This window comes from Podarcis raffonei, chromosome 8 (genome assembly GCF_027172205.1).
Source record: "Podarcis raffonei isolate rPodRaf1 chromosome 8, rPodRaf1.pri, whole genome shotgun sequence".
In the NCBI taxonomy this organism is placed as follows: Eukaryota; Metazoa; Chordata; class Lepidosauria; order Squamata; family Lacertidae; genus Podarcis; species Podarcis raffonei.
The window spans coordinates 23,693,304-23,712,777 of NC_070609.1; the positions used below are offsets into that span (position 1 = coordinate 23,693,304).

At 42.6% G+C, this 19,474-nt stretch overlaps 1 protein-coding gene across 3 annotated transcripts; it reads left to right on the top strand.

The window, feature by feature from the left end:
* Positions 1-754: 754 nt before the first annotated feature.
* On the top strand, positions 755-18,945 carry MECR (mitochondrial trans-2-enoyl-CoA reductase). Of its 3 annotated transcripts, none has more exons than XM_053398520.1 (10): positions 755-950; positions 9,270-9,367; positions 10,520-10,651; positions 11,401-11,544; positions 12,536-12,638; positions 14,461-14,563; positions 15,131-15,204; positions 16,558-16,618; positions 16,867-16,939; positions 17,754-18,945. In XM_053398520.1, the coding sequence occupies exons 1-10, from the start codon at positions 796-798 to the stop codon at positions 17,915-17,917; spliced, it is 1,107 nt and encodes a 368-aa protein (XP_053254495.1). In that variant the 5' UTR covers positions 755-795; the 3' UTR covers positions 17,918-18,945. The 3 variants fall into 3 exon arrangements, with proteins under 3 accessions (XP_053254495.1, XP_053254496.1, XP_053254497.1); XM_053398521.1 differs by lacking the exon at positions 755-950 and adding an exon at positions 983-1,248; XM_053398522.1 differs by lacking the exon at positions 755-950 and adding an exon at positions 4,953-4,971.
* The last annotated feature ends 529 nt before the right edge of the window (positions 18,946-19,474 follow it).

The following is a 19,474-nucleotide window of genomic DNA, read 5'->3' on the forward strand; positions in this document are numbered from 1 at the left end:
AGAACACTGTGATGGAAACCAGAGCGCATGGAAACGCTGTTTACATTCCCACCACAGCAGTACCTGTTTATCTACTTGCACTGGCGTGCTTTTGAACTGCTAGGTTGGCAGGAGCTGGGACAGAGCAACGGGAGCTCACCCCATTGTGTGGATTCGAACCGCCAACCTTCTGATCAGCAAGCCCAAGAGGCTCAGTATACAGTAAGCCTGAAACTTAGAAATGGGTTATGTTTCCGGGATCAGACCTGAAGCCAAAATCGCATATAGTCAAAACACACTGGGTTCAATGCTGGGCAGGATTAAGCCAAATTATTTTTGTCCCAGTCGCCCACCACCTTTCAATTTTTCTTGCTTTCTTTTGGAAAGCACATAAAGCTGAATCCACATACGTTAAACGCGCTTAAGTCGCAGGCTTGCTGCGTATGATTTTAACGAGGGGGTGCATTTCTTCTATTCAGTTATTGCATTTAATATCCCACCTCTTTCTCCAACGAGTTCGAGGTGGAAAAAGCATTCTTTCCCCACCCCCACCCTCCAAGCCCTCATTCAATCGCAGGTCAGGCTGAAGGACGCATCAACTCCCACTCCGCTTTTTCCCCACCCTTGAACTAAAAAACCACGCGGGGGCCGGCGCCTCCGCCGGTCACGTGCCACTCCGCCCAGAGAAAGGGAAGCCCCTCCCACTCCACGTGAGTGGCGTAAAGGGAGGCGTGGCGATGACGCGCGTTGATACAGCCCGGCGAGAAACGCTAGAGCTGTCGTCATCGCCGCGCGCCACCCGCGGAAACGGTTGCTATGGGTTTAACGACTGTGGCGGCGCGAGGGAGCTGCGCTCGGCCGTTACGGCCTCTGTTGAGCGCCGGTCTCCGGGCTCTGTCGGCGTCAGCTGCCCGGGCGCGGCCTCGCGGGCTGGTCTACGAGCAGCATGGGGAGCCGGCTCAGGTCCTAAAGTAAGGGAGGGAACTGTTTGGGCCGGGCCGGGCGTCCGCTTTGCCATGGAGACAGCAGGTGCGGTGGGGAGAAGCCACGTCCACACAGCCCAACGGCGCTATAGACGTCTGCTTGGAGTGGAAAAGCCCCACTGTGTTCCGTAGGGTTAGTGGGGGGCTGCGTTATATAGCTCAGGGCGTCCTGGGTTTGCAGCCTCAGAATGGGCAAGAATTAAGCTAGTGGAGCGGGAAACCACTACCGTACCAGTGCATCGCCCGGGCTGGGGGAGGCTGTACCTGTTGAATTTCTGCCTTTCACGTAGGTATGGCATGGCATGATGGCAAGAAGCACTAGGGCGAGGGGAGCCTGGAGAAAGAGAATACAGTGGTACCTCGGGTTACAGATGCTTCAGGTTACAGACTCCGCTAACCCAGAAATAGTACCTCGGGTTAAGAACTTTGCTTCAGGATGAGAACAGAAATTGTGCAGCGGTGGCGCAGCAGCAGGAGGCCCCATTAGCTAAAGTGGTGCTTCAGGTTAAGAACAGTTTCAGGTTAAGAACAGACCTCCAGAACGAATAAAGTTCTTAACCCGAGGTACCACTGTATTTAAGTCGTAGGGGAAGAGAGGGATTACATGCTTCGGCTGTTCTCCTACCTAGGGTGTTAAGTTTTTTCAAAGTTAGAGCTTCTCCTGAGTGTAGGTGCATGGTATTTCATCACCTGTAATCATTACATCATTGAAGATGGTATAAAAATAAAATGCAATTTCAGAACTTAAGCTTTTGTTCTGGTTTTGTGTGTGCATTGGAACTGGCCTCTGTGTACTTAGGAATTTTCCTTTCCTCCTTGCACTCCCCACTGCCCTGCTCTTTTTATATGACCTTCTCTAAGATGTAATGGCCTGGGATATAGAACCTGGTAATTGGTGACCTAGCCTTGGTTTCTCCTTCTTTTTGGTAAGTGTCTGCCTTTGTGGCTGTGTTAAACTTGCAAAGCTTGATCAAGATTTCAAAGGACTTCCAAGAGGCCCTAAAGCTCCTGCACTGTCACAGCCGTTGCCTTATATTCACATTGACTATTTCCTGAAGAGCAACAGAAGTAAAACAATTCAGAGGTATCCCCAAATATTTCAGTTCTCATGATGAGGACGTGTGTGGAAGTTTATTTCCACGCTTTGCAGTTGCAGATTTGCCCATCACGGATTGCTGTTTCTGAATTGGTAAACTAAAGACCCCAACTGCAGAGTAGTTCTCAGCTGCTGGGCATCAGCTCTCAGTGATAGCATGTGCAAAACATTTAAATAGTGAAATAATTGAAACAACCTTGTGTAGCTTATGGTAAGATTTTACATTCTGGTCCTAGAACCTCATTCTTGAGCATCTTTTACTAGATTGTTGCGAACATTTTTCCATTCTTGTTGAAGGGACGTTGAATATACCGGTAGTAGCTTTGGAGATCACATCCTTTTGGAAACTGGGCACAATACTCCTGTGCTGGACATGGGGATGTGTTTGCCATACCATATATGGCCAAAACACCCAGCTGTTACAGTCTCAGTGACTATTTAAAGTTCAGGTTTTATTCTGGGGTTTTTTGGGAGTGGGAGTTGGCCTATATAAATGATTAGTCAACTACTGAAATCTTCCAAGTACGCAAGCAGGTAATGTTTGTGTTAAGTAGGTCTGACATTAAGTCTGCCTTGTGTCAGATATAATACTCAGTGGAGTGACATTTCTTCCTTCTTACTTTGAAGGAAGGCAGGGATAATCAAGCCTACAAGTATAACTTTTTAGGTGGGATTAAAAGTCAATGTCCAGCTAACTGTAGGATTTTAAATCCTTTGAGCATAGTCATAGTAAGATGAATACTAGAGTGGCTGGGGAAACTCAGCCAGATGGGCGGGGTATAAATAAATTATTATAATATTATTATTAATATATCTGATTTTGAGTGAGAGCTCTCTTACTGTTCAAAATGCATGATTTTGCTTCTAAAATAGTAGGTTAGACTTTGTGGCAGAGAGACAGCTAGCTCCAAACACACAAAATCGTAGATATAAAGAGTAACTTCTGATTCTGCTCTAATGATAGCTCATTTCTAATTTGAACCTGAGTTTTGAATTTCAGATTTTCTTACAAGATTATAGCATAGTATAGAAATTCTAGATCCAGTTGTAAAAAAATAAACTGCCAAATTTCTTTAGTTACCTGGAAATATGGATTTTAACTTCTGCTGTTTAAGTTGTAATGGCTTCGGGTTCCAAAATGTAGCATAAATAGTTTTTTTGAATTAGATCATGCATCTTTGCTTTGAATATTTGTGTTTTTATTACAACTAAAGTATGTTTTAAAATATTTAGACGTCACAAGGCTGAATTGGCTGCACAGCTGAGTTCAACATGGATAATTTGATCACACAAGAAGCAGGCTTGACATTGATGGGTCTTTAAACCTACTTCAAGCCTACCTTGTACAGGGATCAACGGTGCAATCTAGTCCCCACAGAGAGTCATCAGGTGATTGACAAGTGAATGACCTCACCAACATGTCAAATTTGGCCCACAAGGGGCAGGGGAAGATTGAGTGAATGGTATCAGAACTATGACTTATGTCATGTTGGGCTACTGGACAGGTAAAGTCAATAGAAATAAACTTTAAGAGGTACACTTGCTTAGTATGCAAGCATTCTAGATGCCTAGCAGGAAGGTATCTTACCTCCCACATGCTAGTCCAAGAGTAGGAAACATGGCTGATAAGGCAATCTGAGGGGCCTAGGGTGCAACTTGGGTTGTCATCATGGGCAACCTGCAGGAAGAGATTATTAGTGGTCTGACTGGGGATGAAGAAGGCTATAAATCTATTTAGGACAATAGGTGAGGAAAAATGGTGCCAGCAGAGGCTATGAGAGAAGCAGTGAAGGCTGGAGAAAGTTGTTGCAATGTTGATATAAAAACTTTGGAATGTGCTGCTAAGGCTACTTGTCCCTGTTTAGTTATGGTAAATTGATTCTGCACTCTCTTCCCCTGATTCCCGTGTTACTTCTTGAAAGTGCCACAGTGATATTTAATTTCTGTCCTGAAAGGAAATCAAATATGACAATTGGCCATAAAATTCCCTGCCCAGCATCTTGTAGATTAAGCAATGGATTTCTTACATAATTTACTTGATCAGTTGAAGCGAGTGACTATTATTCAGCTGAATGGCGTAATAAATTTGAGCAAATTTGGATGATTAGGTTCCTGCCATACTTTGCTGGCAATGTAGTAATTAATGGTCTGTCCGCATTTCCATTAGAACATCAATTTTTCAAGGGAGCTATAAATTTAAAAAAAGAAATCTGGTCTGTTCAGAAATGTTGAGATCAAGGGCTCAGACTAAACGGTCTTCTCTACTGGATTTTACTTTTTTCAGCACCAGCTACACTAGCTGCACATCTGGCATCTTATAAGATATATTGTTAACCACATGCCTTTAGTCACTAAAAAAATAGTGGCCTAAGAAGTCCCTTCTTGGTCCATGAAAGAACCATGTGTGCCTGTCACAGTGCTATCTTATGGTTTATAGAGGACTATGCTATGATAGCATCACAAAATGTTCTTTCTTTTCCTTTTAAAAGCAGGGGTGGCAAGCCTGTGGGATGTATTCAGTGCCCCCCCATTTGCCTACTTTTTTAAATTACTTTTTTTAAGATGCAGACTGCTCACGTCAGTTCCCAACTGTACTGTTGTGGTGCAGAAAGGGTTCTTATACCACCACCACCACCCTCCAGATTTGTCCTGACAGGGATGTTACTGTGTGTCTTCTCTGTGTACAGAGGTACAGTGAATATTGGGTAATATGTAAACCCTTCCTTCCTCTGTTACTTCTAGTGTGCAGAGAAGTGGAAGCTAAAATAGGAGTCTGCAAGTGAAGGAGTAAGCTTTCTATTCAGTTAATCTTGGCGTTCTATGACCAGATGAACAACAGATGGCAAGACAGTTGAGGGGATGTACCCTGCTGACACGCTGAAAGCTGGCCTTCCAGAAGAATCTTCCTGTTCCGTAAGATCGTATTCTGAGGTTTTAGGTGCCCTAACTTTCAGAAGTTAAAAGAGTGGTGTCCAGGGGTAAGGCCTCTTCTGTGTTGGCACGTCTAGTGTTGAATACATGCCCTCAGATGGCTGTTTGGCACCTGTCCTTTAAGACCCCTGTTAGTCTGTGTTTCATGTTCTATTTAGGGCATTCAGTGGGTGGTTCCTGCCCTGCTTATTTTTATTTAATACAGCTGCTATTTTTTTTACTGGATTTTGCTGTTTGTTGGTTCTATAGAGTATTGGACTAGATAACCCTCAGGGTCCCTTCCAACTCTGATTTGGATTCTATGATAGGATGCATCAAGAAGTAACAAGCAAGGAGGGTCCATCAGTTATTTTTGTGCTCCAGGAGATGATGCTATCTCTCCTTTCCTGGAAGGAAAAAGTCTTAGAGCTACGCTCTCCCACAGACCCCCTCCATCACACCACTGTGTGACAGAGTAAGCAAAGTCTTTACCCTCAATGGTGTCTCTGTGTACCCTACCCATGTGCTAAATGTAGAGTGCTGCTGCAAAGAAACCACTCCTATAAATCACTTTTATAAATCTTACCACTAATATAAATCCCAGGTCTTCCTCTCCCCACCCCCTGTTTGAGGGCAGATAGGAAGTTGCTGTGTCTCAGTCCCTATGCAAACCTGGGGAGCTAAAAATTAGAAGATCCTAAAGGAATTGTTGCTTTATCTCTGACATAGAATGAACAAGTCTCCAGGTGAAGGTGAGCTATTGCAGTGTCTGAGCAATTACTACGCTAACAAAACATTGCTGTGGTGCTCACCCACTTTTTAAAAAGGGGGTGGGGCAAGGCCACCCCAAGTGTGTGGCAACAGTTGAGAGGAAAGTTTGTGCATGAATCTGCAACAAAGGGAAAATGAAGCGGGCTCTTTGTGGGAGGAAGGAGATTAAATATCATGCAGGTAAAATACGCTATGAATTTTACTACAGCACAAAGCTGCAGAGGCAAACAGAATGTAACCACTTGAGTCATGTGGATGATGGATTACTCTGTTTCAGTTAAGTCCAAACACATGAGCAATAATTCCAAACAGAGCTAAGCTATAAAGCCTCCCTAACTGCAGCACAGATGCTACTTGCGACTTGAACAAGGGCCTTGGTATTTGTACTTAAGAGTCTATACACAAATTCCCCATGACATTAATGGCTGCAAATGAGCAATTGTGTTTGTGATCGGTTGTTTTAGAACACTAGGATCAGAAGCCTCTGAAAAGAGTTGTCATGCTTTCAGAGGAAACGGCTGGAACAGGTCTATTAAAACAGCCAAACCTATTTTAATTCCAACAGCTCCAGCGGTGTGGGGCTTGTATCTTTGTGGGAAAAGATTAAACAATGTTATCAGTGCTAAATCCATCAGTGATGGATAACATTGTGGCAAACATTTCGCTCTGTGTCTAAGATGTACCAAACGCTGCTGTGAAAGGAAATTATTTTACAACCTAAAAATGCATTTTTCAGAATCTGATCCCTATGATCTTATGTGGCAACATTAACTAAATGTATATACTATTTGTTAAGAGTAAGGGCTCATAGTTTGGAGTGTGCCCTGTCCCTGTGCCGTATATGGGACCGTCTACATTGACCGTCATTGAGAGATGTAACAGATATATTCACACCTCAGTGGATTATTTTATTGTAACTTCAGAACTTCTGACCTCCCCACAGTTTATTTTTATTAAGAATAATTTCCTGCCTTTTGCACTGATAGCAGCCTTACAGTGGCAACAATAAAATGCCTTTCTAAACAACTGAACAGCAAAATAAAAACAGCCAGGACAACGTTATGCTGTAGGCTATATTGATTTACTCTGCAGTAGCCTGTCCTGCATTGGCTTCAAAGCAATGTGTGTTAGTAAACCGACCATAACATTTTAAAAAATGGAAGTCTGTTTATTAGAATGAACACTTGGTGCCTGACATGTTAACTCAAAAGTATGCATAGGATTGTAGCCTTTGGTAAAAATGGGATGCATTGTCTCACCGCATTCATCCCAACATACATTTCATAGTTGTAATCTTATGCATGCTTTCTTTGAGCTGTCTTATTTCTCTGCAAAAGGCAAAAACCCAAAGTGTTTTACCAGGGGCAGGCACCAGTAAATAGGGGCTACTCCTGTTTTTTAAAAAATAAAAAATGAAGTGATTATGAGAGTTCAAGCTTGGAAACCGTGCCCAGAAATACCCACCATGGAGCACAAATGACTTGGGATGAATGAAAAGGGGTTTTTTTTCATCCTCTGTTTACACAGAGGTTCAACACATATTTTCAGAGACCCTCCTCTGCATGGTCAAATAATGCTAATGTCCAAGGGCTAAAATTTTTTGAACATTTGTGTCTTCTGCTGTCTATTTCAAAAGTTACATTTCCAATATGTTTAACAGATTGCTGTACCTCAGATGCGGAGGGGGGAACCTGCAGTTCTCCAGATGTTGTTGCGCTACAGCTTCCATCATCTTATGACCATTGGCCATGTTGGCTGGGGATGATAGGAGTTGGGAGTCCAACAGCATCTGGAGAGCTACAGGTTCATCACCCTGTTCTAGCTGTTGAGATTCAACCTGCTTTCTAAATTGCCTTTTCAAGCATTTTTGTGTGTGTTTTTATCATGTATTTTATGGCTTTGTAGGTGAATGATCTTGGTGTGATGTGGCTGCCTTTTCAAATTGTATTAGTCTGGTTTGTGATTTGTAATGTGGTAGTGTCATTTTTGCTGTGTTTTGCTATTGTGTGATGTTCTTACTGTGAGCTGCTTTGAAAGCCCGAGGGCAGGAAAGCAGGGTTAAAAAATCTAAATATAGACAAACTTTTTGCTGATGGGTTTTTATAACACTTCAAAGCCTTTAGGGAAGTCCCTTATTAGCTGAAACTAATTTTCATTATTGTGTTGTCGAATCTAACCTTTAATTACTGAGATGCTTTGGTCTCTTTTGAGGGCAAAAGAACTGAACTTTTCCACTCTGCTCTCTGGGGTAGCAACAGAATTGCTGACAGATCAGATGATGGACCAATTCATTGGGGTGTAGTGTTTGCCTGTTTGTGTGTCATTCTTCGATTCAGGAATCTAGTGTGTTGGGCAGGTGCTTCAGTGGAGATGCAGCGAATTAATTTGGCTGCCTACCGTGTCCAAGCAGCTGGAAGCCAAGGTTTCTTTTGCAAAGGGTATAATGTGGCCAAAGCCAGTAAAGGGATCCCACTGATGCCAGGTAGCACATTTTAGGTCTTCCATGTGCATTCTTTAGAAGGATGTTGGTTGCTTCCTCACCATAGCAATTTAGTGCTTCAGAGACACTGCTTCTAACAAGTCAGCTGGAATTACAACATTGACTTCATATAGCACTTGACATAACACTATTTTCCCCCATTAAAAATCTGTCAAATCCTAGACTTACGGGTGAGAGCTTTAATATGGGTTTACTCAGAAGTAAGTCCCATTCATTAAAGATGCTGCTTCTCCCTGCCACTGTCTGCTTAAAATATGCTCCTGATTATTCCTTGGCGACTGGTGCCTTTTAAACTTGGTGCCAAATGCAAGCCCTGCTGGGATTGATTCCGCTCAGTAGCTCTGAATCGGAGCTCCCAAGTGACATCAGTCTCTGCCAGAAGTGGAGCTTGAAGACAGCATCAATCAGCTGATCTGCATTGACTTAAAGCTCTGCTTGGATTGGCTGGTATCTTCCTTTGCAGCACAACTTGAGCTCAAAGAAAAATGGATCGCCTGACATCATGGTGATGCTACCAGATTGATGAGTCGGTAGCTGTGTCCACCTGTCAAAATGGCCCTCAAAGGGTGGGTGAGCTCGTGATTTAGCCTGCCAGCCAGATCCTGTTTCCTATCCCAGAATTAACACAGTATCCTAAATAGCGCTTTGCTAGTGTTATAGGGTGGTGCTGCAAATGCATTTTAAACAGAAACAAATGGCATAAGATAAAATAGGAGAATACAGAAAATACTAGAATGCAACAGGTTGGGAAAATCACTCAGTTTTCAGAAAATCTCAATGAATGAATGATACCCATTGGTCACATATAAAACTGGTTAGGAACCCAGAAAGGGTCCACAACTGCTCCTGCACAAGGATGCTAGCAGAAGATTTGAATGGTACTTAAACAAGTTCTCTTTCGGATGAGAGGTTGAACCTGATGGATGAATACTTTAAAGACAGATTTAAATCCATCAAAGTGCTTAAGAATCACATGGGTGAGAAAGAGCCTTAAGCATAATATTGCATTTTTGTCTGCCTTTCCTTCCAGCCTAAAGGAGATAGATCTGGCAGAGCTGGGGGATTCTGGAGTCAATGTGAAAATGATTGCAGCCCCTATCAATCCATCTGACATCAATATGATTCAAGGTAACCTTGGCTTGCATGCAGACAGTTTCATTCTTGCTCCCCATATCATTTCTTCATATAATGCTGTCAGATGGTAATAAGGCAAAATAGATTGTCTAAATTTAATGATATACCCTGTGGAATATACCACAGGGGTTACATGGCCAACTTTCCTTCTTCTGCGTGTGTGCGCGTGCACACACACAATTTGAGTCAGGTTGAATTCCTTTCCATCTCTGAAAACAATGTTTTCTAAGGGCCATGTCTGTCACTGTGTGCCATGCAAGTTATTAATGTTGTCTAAATACTTGGAATGATTTGGCCACCAAATACATTTAGGCAGCAAAGCCCCATAAAGTGCATAAATGTTCATATGTGCTTTTCAGTAGTGAATCAGTTCACTTAATACTGAAGAGCGAAAGCAAGAAGTAGCAGGAAGAGATGTTCTCCTTACCCCTCAATTTTTCAGATTCTCTCCCAACATGCTCCTCCCAGTTTTTCTCTGACTGGTTTAGGCAGTAGCATGTTCTAGAAGGCAGTAATTGCCATTCAGCTGTTCCAGCTTCCGCACCCTGTTCAACAGCAACAAATTAAAATGACTGTGGAGGAATTGGCCCTTGTGCCTCTGGCATGGGGTGAAGGTCCCCTATGTGTTGTGTTTAGGAGCGCATGGAGGATATGAAGGTGCCAGAACATCCAAAGCAGGTGTGCAAAACCTGTAAACCCCACACCCTCCAAACCCTCCAAACATTGGACTACAACTTCCATCATTCCTGACCACTGGCAATGCTGAATGGGACTGATGGAAGTTAAAGAAACCAATGACAGCTGGGAGGCAGCTGGAACCCCATCCCTGAACTAGGGACCTGGGAGAAGGATGCAACTTCATTCACAGAGACAGAGAGTGAGTGTTCCAACTGCTGCTGTGACAGATTTACCACTTTTTGTTTACTTAAGTTGTAAATTGTCTTTTAGTTTATGTTCATTGTTAACCACCTTGGAAACTATTTTGATTGAAAGATGGGTGTTTCAGTCATAAGTAACGAATGCTCATGTGCCTGTCACATGCTGGCATCTTGTTTCTGAATATGAAGAAAAAATGAAGCAAGCCTGAATATTGGCTTATTCCCAATAACTGCTTGGATGTTTTATGGTATAGTTGTCATCTTGCAGGGACGTATGCTACTCTGCCTGACTTGCCTGCGGTTGGTGGGAATGAAGGAGTTGGACAAGTGATTGAAGCTGGGAGTCGTGTGACTTCTCTGAAGCCAGGTGATTTGGTTATCCCAGCTGATGCAGGACTTGGTGAGCTTGAATAACTTTTTAAAAACAATTAACTGAGGAAAAATTGGCTCTGCAACTAGATAAGAGAAAGGAAACATACTCATCAAGGGCCATAACTCGTCTGATAGTCTGATTCCCCAGTTTAAAGAAAGATGCCCTCTTTTGCTGTACATCTACAAAGACATGCACTTGAAAATCTCTGATGAAGATACAGTAGCACCCACCTGCTTTCATCAATCAACTTACAATTTATGCCTAAGTGGGCAGAGTTTGCAGCATTTGGTGGATAGCCAAAAATTAATTATGTGACCTTCAGCAATAGTTCTTGTATTTTCTCGCCATGGGACAAAGAGAAACTTCTGAAATCAGGGATTAAAAAAATAGGGGGGGGGGTTGTTTTAAAAGTTGTGCACTGCAATGGACATTGCCTGCTTCATATATATCTATAGTATGTTGACCTCTTAAACAACAACAGAAAATCAGGAGGTCCAATCAGTTCTCTTATCATACCTACTTAGGCTTGAAAAAAGAACAGCCCTGATGTTCTTCCAAGAAAAGATTTGTGACCCAGCAACAGGCAAAAACTCAATTTATTTTCTTCTTTGCTCTTAGGCATGTCAGTAAACATTTTGAAACCACTAGCTTGCAGGAATTGAGCTATTCATAATTTTTGACCTATTTCTTGAACTGGAAGCTTCTAACTTAAGCTGCTTGTTTCTAGCTGCACTCTTTGCCCAAACTGGACTTTTTTCTTTAATCCCTCAAATCAGGAACATGGCGAACAGAGGCAATATTTGGTGAGGAGACCCTGCTGAAAATTCCTCCTGATATCCCATTAACATGCGCTGCCACTTTAAGTGTCAACCCCTGCACAGCTTATCGGATGTTGTCAGACTTTGAGGTCTTGAAGCCAGGTGTGTACCGACAATGTGTTTTGTAATATTTGTACATCATGAGCAACTTTACCAACTGGACATCATGCCCTGCTTTGGGGCTTCACAGAGGCATCTGGTTGACCATTGGAGAAACCACTGGCCCTTTGTTATAATCCAGCGGGTCTGTACTTGAGTTATAAGATGCATCACTAGACTCTCTAGCAAGGATGCAGAGAGGAATAGAGGTGAGGGATGAGCAAAAGAACTCTAACTTGCCTTGCTCATCTTAATTACCTTTTAGTCTGGACAGCATAATCATGTCGACAGGTATTCTCAATTATTGCTCCTTCATCATGAATTTCATCCCCTGGGAGAATTTCCAAAGTTCAAGTCTGAGCCTGTTCGAGAAGCAGCATAAGATGAATTTTTGTTCTGTTTTTCCCTAGTGACTTTATGTGGCCAGAAACAAGGAGGGGGAAGAGTGAAACTCGGGCAGTGGAATAATTGCAACCGAGGCTGTATGGTTCTTGTGTGCTTTCATTCCTAGGCCACCTCTGCCTTGCCACTCAGATTTTTGTCTTCATTCATATTTCATTATCATCCCTTCTTCCTCCACCACCAAACACTCTGTCTTCTGTTTTGTTTCATTTATTATCAACCAGTAGTGATTTACCACAGACATTGATACCAGAATCTATAGCTGCTGATGGAAATAACAAGATTTTAGCAGTGGTCAACCATTTTATCATTTCTATAGCTAACTCTTCAAATTAGGACTGAAAGGGGTGATGGATTCCTACTAAGAGCAACATGGATTGTGGCTTCTCAGAATCTGTTGCATTTATGTCCTGCTTGTGGGCTTCCCATAGACCACTGTGAGCGGAATGATGGACTAGAGAAGCATTTGGTCTGACCCAGCAGGGTTGCTCTTGTGTTTTATATTCTGTAACAGACAAGAATGAAAATTAGCAAACTCCACCAAAGGAAATGAAAGGGAATCTTAAACAGAGATGCATCTGTTTGTCTGCAGGCGATTCAGCCATCCAAAATGCAGCCAATAGTGGAGTGGGGCAGGCCGTCATCCAGATCGCAGCAGCCAAGGGGTTCAAAACAATAAATGTGGTCAGAGATAGGTGAGTGTACAGTGAAACTGCTCATTCTGCATATCTTTTCTATTTTGCTTTGGCCCAAACAGCTCCCCTAGTTGCTGCTTGACTTGGCTTGGCAGGAGAGGATATTCTCTTGGTAGCAATTCCTAAAGTTAGAGTTAAGCAGGGAAATGCATTACAGTCCTGCCACATGATCATAATGTAGGTTTTTTAAAGTGTAGCATAACTTTCAGCAGGTACAGACAAAACCAGGTGCAAATTAAGAGCTCCACAATTTCTTAAAGAAAAGAAAACTTTTAAAACTGCCACAGAGACTGTTTTGGAGGGGGTGTTAACTGGAGTGGTGTCGTGTTTAGTATGTTGGACTAGGACCCAGGAGGCCAGGGTTCAAATCCCCACTCAGCCATGAGGCTAACTAAGTGACCTTGGGCCAGTCAGGATGGCTCAGTTGGTTAAAGCATGGTGCTGATAACGCCAAGGCTGCAGGTTCAATCCCCATTAAAGGGGGTTGGACTATATGATCCTCAGGGTCCCTTCCAACTCTATGATTCTGTGACTTCTCTATGACTGTTTCTCAGCCTAATCTGTGACAGAGTGGTTGTGTTGATGAAGTGGAGAGGGAGAGGACTATGTATGCTACCTTGTGATCCTTGGAGAAAAAGGTGGGATTAAATGTAATGTAATAATAATTTTAAAAATAGAAGAGGGGGAATCATAACCTTTCCCATCTGTGCTTCCCCCCACCCCTTCATTGAAATCTTTATCCTCAACCACTCCCCAGAAATTGCTGTTGTCCTCTCTGGGGGCAAAAGACAGTCACAGTTTAGGTATGTTACCTTTGTCCTTCAGTGTGGTTAATGCAGCATGAGGAGAGGGCCAAATATATGCCCTACTCCAAGAATGTAAGAACAGCCTTTCTGGATCAGGGCAGTCAGGCCCATCTAATCTAAGGGAAGTGTTCTCTTCCCACAATAGCTAGCCAGATGTCTATGGAAAGCCACAAACAGGACATGAGCACAATAGCGCATTCCCACTAGTATTCTCCACAACTAGTATTCTGATACTGGAGGTCGTATGTATCCATCATGTTTTATCTTCCATGATTTTGCCTAATCCCTTTTGAAAGCTGTTGAAATTAGCTGCCCTCAGTACATCAGTTTCCATAGTTTAACTATTTGCAATATTTCCTCTTCCCTGTTCTGAATCTCCCACCATTCAACTTCATGGGATGCTCCCAATGAGTTAGGTGAAAGAAGAACAACTCCTTAGCCACTAACTGTACACTAGGCATCATTTTATACATCTGCTTCACCTCTTCCCAGCTTTCCCACCTCTTCACTGCTTCACATGCAGTGTTACATTAACCTATGGGTGTCTGAGTTTAGTTAATAATAATAATAATAATAATTACTATTAACTACTATATTATTATTATTTTTAAAAGCGTTTAATTGACTACATTTCTTCCAAACACTCCCTTGTGTCTAGTCAATGAAAAGTGGGCATATGGATGTCTAATTAAAAGGGATTTATTTTGGAGAATAGGAGAGAAATGGAAGTGGCATAGCTGCTGGCTCCCACACTATGGTTTCTGGATTATAATCTACTTAGGTGTCTGAGCAATTGGCAAGTGGTTCCCTCAGCAACTTATTCTGAGGAAGCTGCTTCAGTGACTGACTGCAGGAAGAACAACAGAAGCTCTTCCTTCTCTCACTAAATGAGGACTTGGGTTCACATGATGGCGAGTACAAGAAGATGTTCTCCCTCACTACTGTGCAGCATGGCATGGTAAACAGTGGGTCTTAACATTAACTAGATTCCTTTGTCATTTGCCCTTTCTTCCCAGACCCAATCTCCAGGAGCTTGTAGACAGACTGAAGTCCCTTGGAGCAGACCATGTCGTCACAGAGGAGATGCTGAGAAAACCGGAAGTAAAAGAGCTGTTTAAGGTATAAGTGAAAACCAGATTTCTGGGGGACAGAGATGGCAAAGGAAAACAGGGTTGCCACAGTGAATCACTACTGATTGATAATAAATGAAATAAAACAGACAGAGAAGACAGGGTGTTTGGTGGTGGTAGAGTGGAAGATAATGAAATATGAACAAAGACAAAAATTTGAGTGGCCAGGCAGAGGTGGCCTAGGACTGACACCACAACAAAAAACAGCCTCAGTTGCAATTATTCCCCTTAAAACTGAAGTCAGATTTTCTGCATTCCTTTCTGTTTTTCCTCCTGTCTGCCCAGAAGCTGCCGCCTCGTATTGTGGGCCAAACCATGAATCTTTTCAAAAAATCAACTCAGTTGCATCCTAGAGATAAAAGATTCCAGCTCATAGGAGTCTTGATTAAAGTTGTATTGAATGACACCAAAGGAGCCAGGATCAGGTGTATGTGTCTCTTTGTGAGAATCCCTTCTGAAAGGTTGACATCTTGAAGCTAAAGCAGCAAACACATGCGGTGAGGGGGGAAGCAGTAAAAGAAGGAGCTTATTTTCTGTGCAATCTCTTGTTCTCCAGAAAATCCCTAGGCCCATATTAGCTTTGAATGGCGTTGGAGGGAAAAGTGCCACTGAGTTGCTGCGTCACCTGCAGTAAGTTCAGCTATTTGTTGGGGGTGCCTTTTAAGTGTTTACTAAATGCCTTTGTCTTGCTGTTTTTAACTGCTTGTATATTTCATATTTTAAACATTTTAAATATTTGCATTGTGAACTGCTGTGGGATAAATATTTAAATAAATTTATTTAAATAGTATTGCTTGTGGCTGGAATCCTCTAGTTCACAGTGCAGATTTACAAAATCCTCTCTTGGGTGTGTGCACTCAGGTTTCTTGAAGAAACAAGATTGTGGGTGAATTGAAAGTCTTTATTCCTAATGTAAAAAAGAGAGAGTTTTCCCAAGGATATGAGATTCCAGCTCCCAGCAGTCTTAATTGTAGTTATATTGATCATTATCACAGAGGTTCAGCATGGGTAACATTTAAGAGAGAAATTAAGATGTGTTAAAAGACACTGAATACCTTACTTGTTGAGCTAGTAACTTTCAAATGCCTGTCAGTGCTAAAGGGTCTCTTCTGCTGAATCTTGAGCATGCTTGAGTTTCATGTTCCAAGGGAATGAAGTTTTAAATCTATATCATCCACGAGAGACTCCTATGCCCAGTAGCTGTTTGAACACGGATCATGGAAGAACTGAAACCTACTCTTGAGCAAACTTAGTTGTCATCATGACTGGACACAGGAAGGGGGTTGGTATCCTAATTGGGACCACACTAGTTTGGGGCTTTATTGATCAAAGCTGGCTTGTGTTCCATAATTTAGTGTAGCCACTTGAAATTACCTTGAAGGCCTGCCAGGTTCGGCAGATGCACTGCCAGGAGCCACCCTATTATTTAAAGGCAGACAATTGCCCAGGGCCACAAACCTGCAGATGTTCTTTCGAAAGGAACAGATCTCTCTTAGTCATAGACTTTAGGCAATAGACAGGGTGGATTCTGAATGCCAGTTGCAGGAAATCACAGGTGAGGAGAGTGCTGCTGTGCTCAGGTTCTGTTTGCAGGCTTCCCATGGGCATCTGGTTGGCCACTGTGAGAAGAGCAGGATGCTGGACTAGGTGAGCCTTTGGCCTGATCCAGCAGGCTGTTCTGAAAGGGCCCCTATGCACTTACCCCAACTCACCTTCCCAATTTTTTGCTTGATCTAAATTTAAGACATTTTTCTGAGGAAAAGGAATGGCATTCTGGTATTTGTGCAGTACTGTTTACTGTGAACTATTGGGCTGTGCTGCTTACAAATTAATCCTGGTAAAATTAGCCAGATATCCAGGAGATGAGAGAAGCTGGTCAACAAAGTAGACCTGAGTGCCGAAGTAAGAGGATATGCTCGTTGTCTGGAAATGGAAAAGCCCGACCATTTAATCTTCTAATCTCACTGCTAATTCTTCCTATAGGCACAAAGGGACCATGGTTACCTATGGTGGAATGTCAAAGCAGCCTATAACAGCCCCTGTGGTGAGTAGCCATGAGAGTTCTGTGGTTTACTTATTTTTTTTCTGCACTTTTCCATTTGTTAAGGGGCAATAGCTTATTCCTGCTGTGTTTCTCCTTGCAACGAGTCATCTCTTTCTTTGGCAGAGTGCCAAATTCTTCGCATCTATGGGGCAAAACCATTCTCATGCCAGGTCATGTTGTCCTCAAAAATGTCCTCAAAAAGAAAATATATTGCAAGGTTTTCATAATCCCTCTGCTTTTTTCTGCAGAGTGCACTGATCTTTAAGGATGTGAAACTTCGTGGCTTTTGGATGACCCAGTGGAAGCGGGACAACGCACAGAGTAAGTGATGGTAATGTGCAATGGTGAAATAGGGTTTGGAAGAAAGGAGCAGGGTGATGTGTGGTCCCGTATATTGATGAGAGAGAACTCTGCCTGAGACCCTGGAGAACCTCTTATCGTCAGAGGCATTAGCTGACTTCAAGATGGTTCCTGTGCATCTCTGCTATCCGGTTTTAGTGTTGGAATCTCTGATCTGTAGTAAAATGAATGTAAATGTGTAGTTGCATGTTATACCAGTAGTATGCTGTAGATGATTCGTTCTGCCCCCTGAGCCACTCTTTGGCATCTTAGCCCACCTCACAGGCCACTGCCCTGCACCTGACTCCAATTGCTGAACATCAAGCTCTAGTTTAAACAACAAAAGAAACCACTCCTGTTCTATCCAGCGCACAAAAGAGGTATCCTGAACTGTGTTAGAACAGAGCATAAGAAGAGCCTGCTGGATCAGCCCAATGGCTCATCTAGTCCAGCATCATTTTCTCCCAGTAGCAAAACAGACGCCTATGGAACTTGCAAGCAGGATCTGAAGGCAAGGGCCCTCTCCCCTTCTGTGGTCTCCAGCGACTAGTATTCAGATGCATCACGGCCTCCAGCTCAAGTTGGAATTTCAGTATCTCTGCCCTGAACAACATCCATGTGTTGTTTGTGTCACTTTTGACTTCCCTACTTCTAAACAATCAAAATCTGCTTATTAGTAGCAGTAGATTTATTAGCAGCATTGCTTTTTTCATTCTCATGCCAGGACTTGTTCAATGTAAGCTCAGTTGTTTTTGAGAACATTTAATATATACTCTGCTTTGTTTCCTGTATACAGACAAAGAGAAACTGAGAGGAATGATTGAAGATCTGTGTGATCTCATTCGTAAGGGTCAGCTCACAGCTCCAGCCTGCCAAGAAGTCCCACTGATAAACTACCAAGCTGCTTTGGAGTCTTCCATGAAACCCTATGTATCAGCTAAACAGATCCTTGTTATGTGAAGCTGGTCTGATGGGGAAATTTGTACACAGCCTGTTCAGATGGAGATCAGGCCCAGCTGGTTTGAGGGCTCCCAAGACTAGAGAACTGAACTTTTTCAAAGCTCCATGCCCTGCAGCTTGGCAGAGGGGGAACTGTGGGAGTCAAATGACCCAGACTATCCAGTAATAGTGGTGGTGGAAGATTAAAGCTCTTGTTTCTATATGACTAGGAAACACTGGTTTCATGGCAGAAGGTGGGGTGGAGGATGACCTAGGGAGACTTTCCCTCAGTGTACCCTGATCTAGATTTTCAGTGAAGGAACTGTACAAAAGCTGCTGTGTGCTCAAATTTCTTCCTCCTACAGCACACTTTTTGCTGGCTTTTCTGCACTTCAGCTCTGCTTCTGCAGATTGATTGCATTTTCTAGGATCAGGTACTACTGCATAATTAGGAGGTATTTGGCCTTCTTTAGATGGAGAACAGCTTTTGAATTATGGACAGCAAAACATGTCCATTTCCTCCAAATCTTTCTTTTGTTTCTTTTCCACTTGTAACACTTCTTGTGTTTGTCCTTGTCTTAAGTAGCAATGTGCTCCCACCATTCAAAATCAGGCATAAAAGTGATTGTACATTAGTGGCGTAGTTTTATATGGGAAGACAGATCTGGTCAAGACTTCAGGAAAAGTGAGGCTTGCCTACTAGCCCTCTTAATGTCTAGTGCGTTCTAATTCACATTGTTGGTCCATTAGCGATGGACAACATGAGCTGTATCCAGCCTACCAAGGCTTTTCCCCTGGAGTTACCACTTTGCAGGTTACTTTCCGAGAGCGTTGATGTGTCAGATGCAGCCTGCAGTCCTCAAGTGTCATCCTCCTAATCTGTATATAACGCATAGAAAGACTACTTTAAAATTGGTTATTTATATCAAGACTGTTGTAACTGAAATGAAGGCAAATTGTATTTGATTGCAAACCTGTTCTTGCAGAACCGTGTAATGACCGTTGAAATGCCAATGATTTTCGTTTCCAATAAAATTCTCTAGCTCTGATCAGTGATGAGATTTTTGCTGGAGCTTAGTAATAGGCTATGGCACTCTTGAAGCTGTTCAGTCACGTAGTGTTGCTATATCAGCCTCTGGGGTATTTCATGGTATTGCTTTAATAGCTTATATGGTGCTTTCACACATTAGACTTGGGCAGTGTAGAAGCTTGTATGTTTATACGCATTAGCACACACACACATAAGCATAAAATGAGAACGGCTGTGCTGGGCTTTGATGAAAGTTAGCAGTGCATGGACTAATGATGAGAAAGTATATCAGGCCCACAGAGATTGGAGATAAAACAATAGAAATGTTTTAAGCCCAGAGAGAAATTGTGTGATAGCCCTGGCAAAATCAGTCAATATTTCTTTTAATTCTAGAGTATGAATTGATTTTCTAAGTGTTGGTGATACCATGAACTTGAAGAATTTGGGGTTTCAAAGGGCTTGTTTTTAGGGATCATTCTGAACATTTTGATTGCCCCTTTCCAGTTCTACAATAACTTTATTTTATTTTTTGCAGTGACCAAAACTCT

Bases quoted from the DNA above. Each gene is read 5' to 3' on its own strand.
- MECR (XM_053398520.1), top strand. From the start codon at position 796: ATGGGTTTAACGACTGTGGCGGCGCGAGGGAGCTGCGCTCGGCCGTTA. The intron at 12,639-14,460 runs GTGAGTGTACAG...CTTTCTTCCCAG, and splicing joins ATAAATGTGGTCAGAGATAG to ACCCAATCTCCAGGAGCTTG. The intron at 16,619-16,866 runs GTGAGTAGCCAT...TTTTTTCTGCAG, and splicing joins AGCCTATAACAGCCCCTGTG to AGTGCACTGATCTTTAAGGA.